The 17,000-nt window shown below is 37.6% G+C and overlaps 1 protein-coding gene and 1 pseudogene across 1 annotated transcript; one reads left to right on the top strand and one right to left on the bottom strand.

Annotated features, from left to right (window-relative positions):
- The first annotated feature begins 1,963 nt into the window (after positions 1-1,963).
- Positions 1,964-5,457, top strand: LOC125600392 (annotated as a pseudogene).
- Positions 5,458-5,661: 204 nt separating this feature from the next.
- On the bottom strand, positions 5,662-16,032 carry LOC106421847 (ADP-ribosylation factor GTPase-activating protein AGD1-like). The gene is made up of 18 exons (XM_048773122.1): positions 15,895-16,032; positions 15,370-15,446; positions 15,165-15,265; positions 15,016-15,086; positions 9,112-9,174; positions 8,992-9,036; positions 8,840-8,905; positions 8,708-8,755; positions 8,505-8,600; positions 8,366-8,407; positions 8,026-8,229; positions 7,831-7,962; positions 7,443-7,754; positions 7,051-7,365; positions 6,850-6,977; positions 6,667-6,763; positions 6,108-6,604; positions 5,662-6,031 (listed from the first exon to the last, which is right to left on the bottom strand). Exons 1-18 carry the CDS (start codon positions 15,937-15,939, stop codon positions 5,917-5,919), a joined length of 2,454 nt encoding a protein of 817 aa, XP_048629079.1. The 5' UTR covers positions 15,940-16,032; the 3' UTR covers positions 5,662-5,916.
- Positions 16,033-17,000: the final 968 nt, after the last annotated feature.

Genomic DNA, 17,000 nt, shown 5'->3' with positions numbered 1-17,000 from the left:
GTGCTTGGTTAAGCTGTTTTCTTTAGTCACTGCTTCCTTCCTTCCAACACAATCATTCAAATTATTTTGTTGTGGAAAGTTTAATCAACTTGGAGAAGTGTAACAATAGTATAAAGCACCATTTAACAATAATTATCTCTGTGAAGTATTGATTTCCTACATCAGCCATTATGTTTTCAGTGATTTTTGAACTGAACTCACATCCAAACTAATTACTTATCTATGTTAGTATATTCAAAAATGTAATGCATGATTGCTTATATATATATCCCGATAAAACAATAGTTTTGTCTTTCAGATATTTATAAATTATTAATTAAAATTAAAACTATAACTTTAAAAGGATTGTTTAAAATAAATAAATTAAAAATAAATCATTTAAAAAAATATGTATAAATTAAAATTATAACTTTTAAGATATTAAAATTTATATTAAAATAACTACAACTCAAGAATCTCAAGATCATCCTTACTTTAAAGTTTCATCCATAGCCAGATAAGTGTCATCCATAGTTTATCGCTTCTCTCCATGGTTAAAAATAATTAATCTAATTAGCCACAATTAGTAGTAGTTTTAGGCCTTGATTGGCAGAGCAGATGATAAAGCAGTAGCAGTATGCTATAGAAGTACTATGCTGCAGGAGCTGTATGCTGCAGGCTAAACTGTTTAATAGGATGATTGGTAGAGCAGTATGAATATTCTATTTAAAATTATTATAAAAATTAGTATATAATATGTAATATATTTATTTTTAATGAATATATTTCTAATATATATATATAAAAATATATTAACATATACAATTAAAAAGATATATAATTAATTAATTTATTTAATAATTTTTAAAATATGTTTATATCAAAAAATATTATTTAAATAAATTTTATAATTAAAATATAATTTAAAAATAATATTCACATTTAAATAAATTAAATTATGTTTTAAATGTGAAATGCCTATTTAAAAAAAAATATTTTGTCGTAAATTAATTTAGAAATCAAAATTATATTTTATGGATATAAATTTTTTTTTTTATGATTTTATTAAATAAAATGAATTAATTATATATTTTATTTTAATTTTATAAATTATAAATGCAAATGGTTTTCTAAAAGCTTCATATGAGAGCATTTATCAGAAGCATTTGGAAAGCATTCGAAGAGCACTAGCATATAGTAAATGCTATTTTAAATGCTTTCGTAGCAATTGTTGATTGGATAATGTAAAACATAATGTTAATGGTAATGCTCTACCAATCAGGACCTTAGTGATTAAAGTGATTGTTTAAGGGATCTGGTATATATTTTTTAAGATGAGTTTTATGAATAATAATTATCCCTTAAAAATTCGCTAACTATATTACAAACGCGGTTAAACACACAGATTTCTTTCGACCCGTCGTGTATTTATACACCCACTGTCGTGGAATTAACTAGGACACGTTTTAGTGTTAGTTCATGTTTACCCATACCCGTCGACATTTCTGGATTTGGTTTGGCTCTCATATCAAAACAAAATAAAAAAGAAACTTGGTCAAACCATGCATTTCATACACTATGTATTTGGGTAAACACATTCATGCACCATTTGAAATTCCCACTCTAGTAGTCTAGTGGGTGGGGATCTTCATCATATCTCTCCCATAACCTCTCCATATATGAATAAATTTCTTGAGACCTAGACAATATTATTATTTAATTCGACAATAGTAACGTAGCACTTCGTAAAACCATATTTTAAACTTTCTATCAAAATCGGTAAATCACGTGGAAATGCAAAATAAACATACCAATGAACTTCTATTTTTTTTTTCACTCATACCAATGATCTAAACTTTCAAACTACCGGACATACATTTTGGCGGTTTAAAGGCTTTGTTTACGTGCCCAGTAACTGTTTGGGCCCAAAGGCCCAATTAAAACGGGCCTACTGGATATATATTTTAACAATTTTTTGTATCTCGATTTAATCTTCGCCGACGAGGTTGTTGAATCTCCGGTATCGGGAGATGATAGGCTCAACGTTGTTTAGGAGCAGATGTTTACTTCTCCGATCGTTGTCCGTTCACATCGGGAAACCTCCGGACGCATCAGCCGAAATAGCGGGAATCCTCAATAAGGCGAACTGGCGCGACGCCTTGGTGTCTTCGAATCTCGCGGCGGAGATAAACCCAGACGTCGTTCTCTCCGTTTTGCGATCAAAACGCGTCGATGATCCCGCTAAGCTTCTGAGCTTCTTCAATTGGGTGGATTCTCAGAAGGTCACGGAGCAGAAACTTGATTCGTTTTCGTTTCTCGCTTTAGGTTTGTGTAGCTTCGGTAGTTTAGGGCAAGCTCGTAGTGTTGTAATCCGGATGATTGAGAGGAAGTGGCCTGTATCTGAGGTTTTGAGCTCGGTTGCGAGATGTTCGCGAGAGTTGAGTGATGGCGGCGGAGTTGTTGTATACGGGATCTTGATTGATGTGTATATTGAAAACGGGTTTTTAGACGAAGCTGCTTTTGTGATTACAAACACTAAGGATTTGGTTCTTGATTCGTCAAAATGTAACGTTTGTTGGATGCGTTTTTGAAGAGGAATCGTCTGGATTTGTTTTGGGATGTGTATAATGAGATGGCTGAGAGAAGTGTAGTGTTTGATGTTCACATTTATGAAAAGTTGATTGTTGCCCATTGCAGAGGTGGGAATGTTCAGCTGGCAAAAGATGTTCTTCTTAAAGCCGAAGAAAAGTTTGGGATGGTGAGTGTGGCTGTGTATGGCTTGGTAAACGAAGCGTTGTGTATGAAGGGAGATGTGGATGAAGCTCTTGAGCTAAAGAAGAGGATGATTATCAAAGGATTGGTGCCATCGAAGCAGTCATTTAATATACTTGTAGATGGGATGTGTAAGCGGAAGAGACTAGATGATGCTAAATCGCTGGTGGTAGAGATGAATAGTTTCGGTGTGTTTCCTGATAATTTCACTTGCAGTATACTGATCGAGGGTTTACTGAAGGGGAGGGATGCAGCCGCTGCAAATGGACTAGTCCATGAGATGGTTTCTCTTGGGATGAACATTGATCCTAAGATTTATGATTCTTTTATTTGTGTCATGTCAAAGGAAGGAGCAATGGAGAAGGCAAAGGCTCTCTTTGATGGGATGATCGCATCTGGAGTGACACCAGGTGCTCGAGCTTTTGCTAGTTTGGTCGAGGGATACGTTCAAGGAAATAATGCACTAAAGGGTTATGAGTTACTTGTTGAAATGAAAACGAGGAACATTGTCATATCTCCATATACTTATGGTACAACAGTTAAGGGCATGTGTTCTTCTGGGGATATCGATGGAGCTTATAAGATTGTGAAGGAGATGGGTGCAAGCGGCTGCAGAGCCAATGTGGTTATATACACAACATTGATCAAAACCTTTCTCCAGAAAGGTAGGTTTGGAGATGCAGTGAGGGTGCTGAAAGAAATGAAGGAACAAGGGATTGCACCAGACACATTTTGCTACAATTCCCTTATAATTGGTCTTTCAAAGGCCAAAAGGACGGACGAAGCAAGGTCTTATCTGGTTGAAATGGTTGAAAACGGATTAAAGCCTGATGCTTTCACCTACGGGGCTTTTATCAGTGGATATATAGAAGCAGGGAATTTGCATCCGCAGAGAAATATTTGAAAGAGATGGTGGAATGTGGTGTGGTTCCAAATAAGGTCTTGTGCACGGGTCTGATCAGTGAGTACTGCAAAAAGGGAAAAGTAATTGAGGCGTGTTCAGCATTCAGATCCATGGTTGAACAAGGGATTCCAGGGGATGCTAAGACATACACTGTTCTTATGAATGGTCTCGTTAAAAACGGTAAAGTAGACGATGCGGAGGAGATTTTCCAGGAAATGCGTGGAAAGGGTATAACACCTGATGTATTCTCTTACGGTACACTCATTGATGGGTTTTCTAAGTTGGGAAATATGGAAACGGCTTCTCGTATTTTTGATGAGATGGTTCAAGAAGGTGTGACTCCTAATGTCATCATATACAACATGTTGCTTGGTGGCTTTTGCAAGTCTGGTGACATCGAAAGAGCTAAAGAAATTTTCAACGGAATGTCAGGAAAAGGTTTCCCCCCTAATGCAGTGACGTACTGTACAATCATAGATGCTTGTTGCAAATATGGGGATCTAGAGGAGGCTTTTCGGTTATTTGACGAGATGAAACCAAAGGGATTAGCTCCCGACAGTTTTGTGTACACGACACTTGTGGATGGGTGTTGCAGATGGAACGATGTGGAAAGAGCTATAGCCATCTTCGAGACAAAAGAGATGGGTTGTGGTTCTTCTACCGCCCCCTTCAATGCTTTGATCAACTGGGTTTTGAAGTTCGGAAAAACAGAATTAAAAACAAAACTGATAAATATGGTGATGGATGGGTCGCTTGATAAGCATGGCAAGCCCAATGACGTAACATACAACATCATGATAGATTATTTATGCAGGGAAGGAAATTTGGAAGCTGGAAAGGAGCTATTGCAGGACATGCAGAAGGCAAACCTGATGCCTAGTGTTGTAACTTACACATCTCTTCTAAACGGGTGTGATAAAATGGGTAGGAGATCGGAAATGTTTGCTATATTCGACGAGGCCATTGCCTCAGGAATTGAACCAGACAGCATAATGTACAGTGTCATCATTACTGCTTTCCTGAAAGAAGGGATGAAGACAAAAGCATTTATGTTCGTGGATGAAATGTTTGCCAAGAACGCTGCTGTGGACGGGTGTAAGCTAAGTATATCGACATGCCGGGCTCTACTCTCTGGTTTTGCTAAAGTGGGAGGAATGGAGGCAGCTGAGAAGGTTATGGAGAACATGATACGTCTCAAATATATTCCCGATTCTTCGAGTGTCATTGAGTTGATTAATGAGGGTACTTCCTCAAACGAAAGAATGGAAGCAGATGCTGCTCCATAAAAGCCAAAAGCAGTTATAAATCCTCCTTCTTCAATGTAGCTAAAAGAGAGACGGCTGGTTTATGGCAAATGTCTTGACCGACTTGAAATTGCGCGAAGGTAGTAGCGTTAGTCCTAACCTGATCTATTCTCTAAAAGCTTCGTCCTCTTCACTTTTTTGATCTTCTTAAACTTGGTATCACCAGACGAATCTAGTCAGTCTATCTCTGAATGTCAAACTTTTTCGTTGTGTGACTGGATACAGGTAAGGCAAGCTGGGTGGGCATGATATGTCATTGTTTATTTGTTCAGTTGCCGTTGAGAATTTCCAGTTGTTATTGGAAAAGCTTATGTCTGCCCAGAAACTCTCTGCATTAAAAGATGTATGAACCGCAGTTTTTTCTATTTCTTAGAGAAGAGGACCATGTTTTGCGTCACTAAATCTGCATTTTCAGGTTTTTTAAAAGATGTACTGAATGTTACATTGAAGTCGTTAACATTGCAAATACAGATTTTCGGTGAAGAATTGATGAACAAAGAACATTCTATAAACACAGGATCCGATCCACATTCCAAACATATGAAAATAATATCGGATTTGTCTTATTGATGAATTGAAAATCTGTCGAGCAATCAAAGCAGGTTCTCGGATGTGCAAAACCACAAAGTGCAGTCTGAAAACATAAAGAAGACACAACAATGCCGTGTCTGTCTTTTCATTGCACGAACAACAAAAACAGAGGTTTCCATCTTACAGAACATGCAACCCCATAAAAAAGACCATATGTACAGCAGAGTATAAACCAGTATATCATCAACCTAGCAAGCACCAAAGAAAATCTACATGTATTCTCCTAGGCTCTTCATGGACAAAACGAACTAACAGGCGAAAAGTGTTCAATTAGAGCAACATTTTTTCTAGTGCTGTACCGTCTTCTGCTTTTAAAAAGTGATAAAGCAAATCAAATGATTATTATTTTTATTTCAGCAGATATTATCATCTTTTGGAGTCTGTTAATAATGCAATTAGTTCGCTGTCATTGACTTCTGTCTCTAAAGCATATTTGACCGGTGTGTTACTCTCTTTATCCACAGCATTTGGATCTCCTCCCCTGTGATTGAATCATTGCACCACACTTATAACTTTTGTCAAAGTAGTAGAGTGATGAATTTATATGGAGTTTTTACCTCATAAGTAGCAGCCTTGCAATTGCATATCTCCTGCTGATGATACAGTGGTGAAGTGGAGTGCGACCTTTTGAGTCTGTTGCATTTATCTTTGCACCATACTGAAGCAACAACTCCACCATACCGATATCAGCATAAAGACAAGCGAGGTGAAGCAAAGAGCAGTCCTTTGAAGTTTCTTCTCTGACCATACTTTCTTCCCCTTCCATTTTCGAGTCAGAATATCCCTCAGGGTTCTCCTGAAACTCCTCTTCAATTCTCTTGATTTTGGCTTTGAGTGTTTCCTCCTTCGCTTCCAGTTGCATCATCTTCCATAAGGACAAAGACACCGTGTACGTTGCTTGTCCACGTAGAGCATTCACATCTGTTTCAGAGCAGACAATGTGTTTGTAAACTGATTTCTTGTCGTTGGCACGCACATTCTCCCAAATCTCTTGGAAAACTGCCGGAAAATGCTGGCTGTCTGTTTCTTTGCGGACAAATATCCTCTCTGAGTACTGTAATTAGCAATGGACAGACATGAGATTTTATCACAAAAACTTTTTCTCGATTTAAATACCTTTGCATGGATGAACAGCTCTTTCACAGATATGGGATCACTGAGACCAGGCTTCCTTGCAAGAAACTTTCTTGTTGGTCGATCTGACATGGGAGTGCTAAATAAAATAGGAAAAAAAAAAGGAAGGTTAACGACTGTGTGTAAAATAGATACAACTGATGAGAATACGTAGCCACTACTTACCCTGAAGATCTACTCTCTGAGTTCAACAACTCCTCCCACACTGAGTTTACATATACGTTACCTAACGACTGGAACAACGTCAAGACCGATGGTTCCCATACTTTAACATCAAGCGTGAGCGATCTGACCTGCACTTGACAAGTTTGAATATACTTCATACCAACTTTGTAGAAATAAATGGGAAGAGTTCCAATGGCTGACCTTCGAAATGTGAACACCAAGGTTACGATGTATACCAGAACATTCAATACATATGAGTACTCCGAGATTCAAAGAGGCCCAATCAGGTTCAGGAGCACCACAATCCGCACATTTCTCATTCCCCAATACCTTGGTCAAGACATCAATTGGCTTTGCCATCATATCATGTTGCTGCAAGCACCCTGAGAACCTCGAACGGTGATGATTATTTTCCACAGTGGATTCTCCAATTTCCGCATGGTCGATATCATATAGATCTGCTACCGAACCGGACTCACTTGCGGAGAAAGTATCTCCGTCCATTGTAGAAAGACGCTGGTACAGTTGCAAGTAAATGATATTTTTAGATAATGGGGTCAGACAATAAAAGATTCAGCACATAAAAACCTCACCATGATTGTTCTTTCAGGTGTCTGGAAACTTAGCAAAGAAGTAGTAACTCCAGTTATCTTCTCTATCCAGTCCATCTGATCTTGCGCATTCTCTGCCTGCAATGTGTAGACTTTTGTAGGCGAAATAATCCGAAAGCAGAATCTTAGATCCGTCTGGTCCGCATCAACTTTGATCGTTGAGGTAAGCAGGTTCACAGTGAGACGTGCAACTGGTTTTTCATCGTGATAATGAGAAGACAGCCACCGACTTAGCAGCCCAGGACTGTTTTCTGAAGTCATATTCTTGTGAACAGAAGACCTGTTTCCATTTCCCTAAAGATTCAAACGTTGTCGATCAGGGAAGGATCAAAAAGCACAATTGGTTCTTTCTTTTTACTTTGAAACTTACAGATGACCAATTCCATGGCTTGCGGTAATAGTATAGCATCCCACGGCTATCAAGGATAAAGAACCTTCTTTTCCAATCACCTCTCAAGTTTGACGAACGTTTAGACAGATACCCTTGTCTTATAGTCTGAACCTGTAGGACAAAAACAGTATAAAGATAGGAGGGCAGTCTTAAGCCTCAGAGGCATTTTCTAACCTTTCCTTTTGCAGCAGATTGCATGACAGCCTCAATGACTTTTTGTGAGCTTCTTGAGTTGTGTCTCATGCCATCCCCTGTTGGCGAACCATTTAAGTTTCTAGTTTCTCGATCAACTTGCCTTTTGTACTCCTGCATCCTTTCGTTAAGTGATGCCATTTCATAGTTTGTACATTCTCTAGACTGGTGTGCATAACTCAACACCTGCATTCAAATTACAATCAAACACAGATAGCTCATGAAATTTGCATTTGCTTGGATAAGAAACGTAACGTTCGGCAGAAAATAAAAATCAAAAGAATCATATGGTACAAGGAGTCTTTGTGTATTTATTCAATACCTGATTAATAAAAGGCTCCATTTGTTGTAGTAGCTCATATCCCTGAAAGAATCATTTGTGAGAAAGCGAATTAGGTAACATAGGTTTTCCTTGTAAAACCAAAGCTATTAATTTGTGTTCTAAATATAGTAAAGCTTGCCTGTTTGAAGAAACGGAGATGAGCATCCACTGTCCCGCTGACTGCTTCCAAAAACTCAAATCGCTTTTTAGCTTCCGCATTAGAGAGTGCACTAACCTGTGCCAGGAAGAAGCGAAGCAAAGCAAACATTAATTTAAGGTACGGTTACAATAAGCGAATCGCTAGTAGCATTAGAAATAAATAAATAAAAGTGGCCGGGTTACCAGATGAAACCGGGCTTGCTCAAATGCCGCTCTTGCGCTATGTAGGTCCTGAAAAATGCCTCTCTACCAACATTAGTTTTGAAAAAGAAGTGAATGTTATCTATTGACTCTCGAGGATGTGTGTGTGCATACCTCCTCGATTGTTGCAGCCACATCCAGTCGCGTACTCTTTCTTAATGAAAGAAATTTCTCTCGCGCCTGTTTCATTCAGAGATGCACATAAAATGAAGATACAATTTTTCAAAAATAGTGGGGACATGATATTATGAAGTCAGTTAACACACCTGGTCGTATGTAATGGAGGCTTTGTCAAAGCGTTTACGTGCTTCCTGGTGTGAGACAATTAAAAGATGAATATAATAAGGTCGGAAGCAATTTGAAAGGATGTATTAGTACAAGTGTACCTTAATTTCTTGGACATCAACATTCACAAACTGAACCAACCGGTCATTCAGAATATGCTCTACCTGATATATCGATCATAGGCTAGTTAGTTATGCATTTGTTCAACAAAACTGATTAAATTAACCAAACCAGGCAAAAGGGATTGTAGTAGTGTTGACATGAAGCATAAGTAAGCTGCCAGACTTGAGAAGTAAGCTGTCAGAATTATGCTAGAGATTTATAAGGTTTTATAAAGTTTTTATAAGGCTTTATAAGGTTTTATAAGGCTTTATAAGATTTTTATAAGCTCGAATTTTATTGAAGAGAAGAAGAAGAGAGAAGAAGACTGTTGAAGATATTTTCAAACAATGAATATTTTATTATATTGTGTACTGAGGCAACTTGCCTTTAAATACTTGTACTCAGATCCACAATTAAATCAAGGAAACTATTCTCTCCTTCTCTCTCTTACATTTTGAGATCTACTTTCTCTCTCTCTCTATGTTCTTCATGTTCTTCATTCCCAGAAATAAACTCTCAATAATTCTCTCATTCTAACATGGTATCAGAGTATTAAGCTCCTGAATCTCACAAAAGCTTCCTCAAATTTCTTTCTTTCTTTCTCAGATTATCTTCAAAATCTGTTGGATACATCCTTTTATCCACTGGTCCAAAGGTCTTTCAAAAGGGAAGAACCTCACCAGAACTCAAGATAGAGGAGTACCCTATTCTCTGGAACTCAAGAAAGCTTCAACCATATCAAGAAAAGCTTCTTCAAAGTCCAGTTTATCTCAAAATCAGTAGGAACAATCTATTGTCCACTGGTCCATATCTCTCCATGAGGGAGAACTCCAACATTGTGTTGTTTCCAGAGTACAAGAAGGCTAAGGAACAACATAAGAAGCACAATATGCCAAGAAGAAGTGACTTGAATCAAGCCAGGAATGTAATCAAAGAGTTTGAGCATCCATCGATTCAAGGTCGAACCATGTATTCATCTGTCATTGGTGGTTCAAATGAAGAAGGAACATGGAGAAGTACTGATAGTGCAGCCAACACTGATGGTCCAGCAACCATGAGTGACCTACATTCCCTTATCCAAGCCCTTATCTCATCCAAGAAGGCTAGTACACACTCTCTTGACCCTAAACATATCATTATAGATTCAGGAGCAAGCCATCACATGATTAGTGATAGAAACTTGATGAGTGATGTCCAGCCTGCCTCAGGGAATGTTCAAATAGCAAATGGTGATAAGATTAAGATAGAAGAGATAGGGAACCTGAGGTTGTTTGATAGGGAATCTACTGCCTTGTATATGCCTCAGTTTACATCAAACTTGCTATCTGTGAGAAAGGCTACTGTTGATCTGAGTTGCCAGGTTGTCTTCAGACCAGATGAGGTTGAATTTCAAGACTTAAAGACAGGCCAAGTGATTGGAAAGGGGCACGTTCACAATGAACTCTATCATCTTCAGAAGACAGAGATGTCTAGACCATCCACTTCTCAGTGTTTGGCTAGTACATCCAGCAGGGTTGATAGCACACTATGGCATGCTAGGTTGGGACATCCTCATACAAGAGCCCTAAACTTGATGCTTCCAGGTGTTGTCTTCAAGAATGATGATTGTGAAGCTTGCATATTGGGGAAGCATTGTAGAACAGTCTTCTCACAGTGTAACACCATCTATGAAAGATGTTTTGACCTAGTTCACTCTGATGTATGGACTGCTCCATGTGTGTCCAGAGAGAACCACAAATACTTTGTCACTTTCATTGATGAGAAATCCAAGTACACTTGGGTGACACTGATTCCGTCTAAGGACAGGGTGTTGGATGCTTTCAAGAATTTCCAGACCCATATCTGCAACCATTTCAATGCCAAGATGAAAATTCTAAGGTCGGATAATGGTGGAGAGTATACAAGTCATGCATTCAAGCAATATCTTGCTCAACATGAGATTACTCACTAGACAAGCTGTCCTTACACTCCTCAACATAATGGAGTTGCTGAGAGAAAGAACAGACATTTGATGGAGGTAGCAAGATCAATGATGTTCCACACCAATGTTCCAAAAAGATTCTGGAGTGATGCTGTGATGTCTGCTACTTATCTGATCAATAGAACTCCAACTAAAGTCCTCAACGACATGTCTCCTTTTGAGGTTCTAAATAAGACCAAACCATCTTTGGACCATTTGCGTGTGTTTGGATGCCTCTGTTTTGTGATGATAATTGGGGAGCTGAGGAACAAACTTGATGCTAAAAGTTCAAAAGCTATGTTCATTGGTTACTCTCCAACTCAGAAGGGGTATAAGTGCTATGATCCAGAGTCAAGAAGGGTTCTTGTCTCGAGGGATGTGAAGTTTGCAGAATCTAGAGGCTATTATGATGGAAAGAGTTGGGATGAGCTCAAAGATCTTTCTCAATCAGCCTCAGATAGAGCAAATAACCTTAGGGGAGTAATGGAGAGCCTGAGAATCAGTATGCCCTCTTTACCAAGTGTGGAACCTGTCCCTGAAAATGTATCATCTACTGCAGCTGATAGTGTTGAGAGCACTCATCCTAATCATGAGGGGGGCAGTAGAAATGTTGAGCAGTCTACACAAGCTCAACCTGAAGAGAACTATGTAGCTCATGATCAAGATGAGATGCCATCAGAATCAGATGTTGAGACTCAAGTAGATGCGCCAAGTGAAGGAAATGAAGCAGAACCTGAGCAGATACAACTTTTGAGAAGGAGTACAAGGATTAGAAACCCTCACAGTGGATCAACACAGAAGTTTACTTCAATGCTGAAGCTGTAGCTCACCCAATAAGTGCAGTATGCTCCCTTGCTCAATATCCAGAAGATCATCAAGTCTTCATCAGTGAATTGGATCAGGAATACATTCCAAGAACATATGAAGAAGCTATGCAACACAAGGAGTGGAGAGAATCTGTTGGAGATGAGATGGGAGCCATGATCAAGAATGATACATGGTTTGAGACTGAACTTCCAAAAGGAAAGAAGGCAGTGACAAGCCGGCTTCTCTACACTATCAAGTATGGAGCCAATGGAAAACCAGAAAGAAAGAAGACAAGACTGGTTGCAAGGAGATATACTCAAGTGTATGGTGAAGATTATCTAGACACTTTTGCACCAGTGGCCAAGCTTCACACTATAAAGATTCTCTTATCTCTTGCTGTCAACCTTGAGTGGGATTTATGGCAGATGGATGTGAAGAATGCCTTTCTTCAAGGAGAATTAGAGGATGAAGTCTACATGAGACCACCTCCTGGTCTTGAGAACATGGTGAAGCCAAGAAATGTTCTCAGATTAAAGAAGGCAATTTATGGCTTGAAGCAATCTCCAAGGGCTTGGTACCATAAGTTGAGCACCACACTCAATGGAAGAGGCTTTGTAAAGTCAGAAGCTGATCACACCCTCTTCACATTAACTAGTAAGCAAGGTATTGTGGTCATCTTAGTCTATGTGGATGACATCATCATCACTGGTAGCAACAAGGAAGGTATTCTCTCAACTAAAACATTTCTTAAAAATGCCTTTGATATCAAGGATTTGGGAGAGTTGAAGTATTTTCTTGGGATTGAGATCTTCCGCTCTAAAGAGGGGTTATTCTTATCTTAAAGGAAGTACGCACTTGATATTTTAAGGGAGGCAGGAAACCTTATGAGTAAAAAGGCCAAGACTCCATTAGAAGAAGGATACAAGGTGCTGAGAGAGGGGGAGTATGGGTCTACACCATTTGGAGATATCAAGAAGTATAGAAGAATGGTGGGCAAGCTCATCTATCTAACCATCACCAGACCAGATGTGTGTTTTGTTGTGAATCAAGTGAGTCAACACATGGGAGCTCCTAAGGTGCATCATTGGAATATGGTGGAGAGGATCTTAAAGTACCTAAGAGAGGCGCCTGGCCAAGGAGTATGGATGGCATGTAACAAGAGTACTGAAGTTGTTGGGTATTGTGATGCTGATTGGGCTGGAGACAGAGTTGATAGGAGATCAACTACAGGCTATTGCACCTTCATTGGAGGAAACCTGGTCACATGGAAGAGCAAGAAGCAGAAGGTGGTGTCTTGTTCAAGTGCTGAAGCAGAGAATAGAGCAATGAGGAAGCTTACTAGTGAGCTCATTTGGATCAGAAACTTACTAAAGGATTTGGGCATAGAGACAACAACACCAATCACAATGCACTGTGACAATCAGGCGGCCATACATATAGCATCAAACTCAGTGTTTCATGAGAGGACAAAGCACATTGAAGTTGACTGTCACAAGGTGAGACAAGCTGTGGAGCAGAAGATCATTTTACCCTGCTATTAGGGCTGTTCAATATGGTAAAACCGAACCGAACCGAAATAGACAATATGGTTTGGTTTTGGTATATACCATATAAACCGAATGGATATAATTTTATAAAAACCGTAGGATTTGGATATGGTTTGGTATATAATCGATTAAACTGAATAAACCGAACAAAACCGATTAAAAGTAGAAACATGTAAATATGTATCTATTTTATAACAATACACGAAAATCTATTTGTTATATAAGTTAAATTTGTGTTAATAACTATTACCATAATGTTATAGTAATAAAGAACCTTATATAATTTGTAAAACACTTGAATACATCGCAATTCATACATCTTATTTTCTAAGTCTTTTTTTTTTTATCTTTTTGCTTTATTTTAGTATTCACTAAATTAATATGAAGATGATAAATTTGATGGAAAATAATTAATGGAAAATTTTCACAACTTTTTTCTTATCTATAAACAAACAGAGTTTCGTGTTCAATCGAAAAAGCATGACTTTAATGAACACTAAATATGGAAGAGTTGAAAAACTTTTCTTTCATGTTTCTGTTTTGTTTCATATTTTTATTTTCAAAATTTCAGGCTCTGATTTTAATTATAGATTTGATGATTTTATTTGATGGTAGAAGCATTTTTACGTTTTTGTTCATTTATTTGAACATGTAATATATTTTTAATAAATGACTGTGTTGACAATATGACTCTAAAATTCATTTTATATGATCTCAAACTAAATAATTATGTTTTTTGGTATAAAACCGATTAAACCGAAAACCGACGGTATATAAACCGACCCGAACCGAAGTAAATATGGATTTAGAATGGTAGTTATATTTTACTAACCGAAATACCGAAAACCGAAAAAACCGAACCTAAACCGAACCGATATCCGGATTGAACACCCCTACCTGTTATACTAAAAGTGAAGATCAGTTAGCTGATATCTTCACCAAGGCAGCAAGCACTAAAGTCTGTGAGTTCATTCATCCAAAATTGGGACTCATAGACCTCTCATGTCACTGATATCTCCTTCCTGAAGTGTTTTACTCTTTCCTTGACTTGGGTTTTCTCCCAAAGGGTTTTACCTAGTTGAGGTTTTAATGAGAGAATACTTCATGGCTTCCAAGCTTCACTTGTTCCATATGGTCAAGCTTGAGGGGGAGTGTTGACATGAAGCAGAAGTAAGCTGTCAGACTTGAGAAGTAAGCTGCCAGACTTGAGAATTAAGCTGCCAGACTTGAGAAGTAAAATGCCAGACTTGAGAATTATGCTAGAGACTTATAAAGTTTTATAAAGCTTTTATAAGGCTTTATAAGGTTTTATAAGGCTTTGTAAGGTTTTTATAAGCTCGAATTTTATTGAAGAGAAGAAGAGATAAGAAGACTGTTGAAGATATTTTAAAACAATGAATATTTTATTATATTGTGTACTGAGACAACTTGTCTTTAAATACTTGTACCCAGATCCACAATTAAATCAAGAAAACTATTCTCTCATTCTCTCTTATATTTTGAGATCTACTTTCTCTCTCTATGTTCTTCATGTTATTCATTCCCGAGAAATAAACTCTCAATAATTCTCTCATTCTAACAAGTAGTACCTCGGAACGAAGAACTTCCTTGTATGTCCCAATTTCTCGAAGAGCAACAGTAAACTTTGTCATTACAGGACCTGAAGAATAAAAAAAAAGGAACATATCTCCTTGAGATAATGAGATTTGAGAAAAAAAGAAGAAAGAGAGGTAAGTACCTCCAAAAGCAACGCCGATGGGATCATTATGGCCACCACCGAAAGATTCAAGTGCATTTACAAAGTCAATATCTCCATCATACCCTTCTCCGAGTCCCTCTCTAATAATAAACCAAAGAAAAAAAAAATCACAATTCAAAAAAAGAGAGAGAGAGAGAGAGAGTATATAGTTGCAATAGGAAGAAGAAGAGGTTAGTTAGTTTACGTGTATTTTGTGCAGTCTTTGTAGAACCTTAAGCATCGCATCCCCAGCAAGTCTGCACTCTCTTCCATACATTGCATCTGTACTTGCACCACAAAAAAAACTTTAGTTTATATCTCTTAACTCTGGTGCAGAGAATCAACAAAGGCTTACGATTACAAACTAGCTAAAGAGACAAAAAATAAAGACCACTCTAAACATCAGAGAATAAGATCAAAGTAACATCTCAAGCTCTCATGTAGACAAAAAAGTACATCACAAGCAACGTCATACATGGCGCGATAATTTATACAAAAAATAATATTTTTAAAAAGAGAGTATTTCCCCCAAAATCAATCTTCAAATTTGCAAGTGTTACTGATACATTGCTTCATCCACAATGCATCTGAAACTAATTATATCCCACTACTAAATCTCAGGGCATGGAATGTGGCACGAGAGAGAGATTACGTACAGAGAATCATTTGTTCGTTAGCAATGGAATCGATGAACGTTCGAAACGGTTAACAGAATTAAAAGAGAAGAAACCTGTTGACGAAACATGGGGGAATCATCGAGCTTAGCGAAATGCATCCTCGTCTTCTTCTTTTTCCTGTCTTCCACCGGAGAGTCGATCAGAGATAGCTATATAAGGAAAGAAATGTTTTTTATTGGGAAACTCTTTTTTTTTTGGGGGGGGGGGGGGGGGGTTGGTTGACAAGTGGGAAAATGTGAGCATAATAAGGGAACGAAGAAGATCGTGCCATGGAGAAAACAAATTACTACTCTTTCTCTTTCTTGTGGTGGTGGTGATCGTGTACAAAACCTTTGAAACCTTCCATGCCTCCCACTCTTATATTTATAACATCCAATTTAATCTGGACATTAAGGGACTCATTTGATTTTCTTAGAGGCATGAGGCATCCATGAGGCGAGTCCAAATTTGTTTAAGTATTCACTTTTCAATAATAATAAATTTATAAGAGCCAGCAAAAATCCAAAGCCGTTGACTTTATAAATCCTTAATCGTGTCAGAAACTATTAAAAAAAAAATAATTTGATAAATCACATCATTTTTTTAATAAATCTACAATTTTATTATTAAATTATTAAAAATAAACAAAAATATTTAGTTTTATAAATTTAATGTTTTTATAGAACGGCAAGAGTATTAGAAAACACTTTTGGTTTCCAACGAATATCCCCGCCGCTTCTCTTCTGCTACTAAGAATTTAAGGCAAAGTGAATTAAAGTCTATTATTTTTGGTTAGACTAGAAAACTAGAGCCTACAGTAGTTATATATTCAATATAATTTGGTCCCGGTCAAAACATTCTATAACCAAATCGGGCTTTCGATCTTACTCCAATCAATGCTCAGCCAGTGTGGCATTTTCAACAAAAATTGCAGAAAACAATTATATATCCAAAACTTCAAGTGTCATTAAAGGAGCAGCAAAATGTAATCTCGGTCTAAAATCTAAATTGTGGTTCTTTGGAAAAAAATCGACAGAATGACAAAAAAAAACTCATGCAATTGGATTCGTTATTCAGAAGCTAAAGAGCAACAGGGAGTTCCGAAGTATGTGTAATAAAAGGGAAACTGAACCAGAGATTCTTTTAACCTGAGGAAGAAAACTTCTTCATCCCCAGAGAC

This window comes from Brassica napus, unplaced genomic scaffold (genome assembly GCF_020379485.1).
Source record: "Brassica napus cultivar Da-Ae unplaced genomic scaffold, Da-Ae ScsIHWf_2220;HRSCAF=2873, whole genome shotgun sequence".
NCBI classification, from domain to species: Eukaryota; Viridiplantae; Streptophyta; class Magnoliopsida; order Brassicales; family Brassicaceae; genus Brassica; species Brassica napus.
Note: the sequence above shows the minus strand (reverse complement) of the source record. Positions and strands in the feature narration are given on the sequence as shown.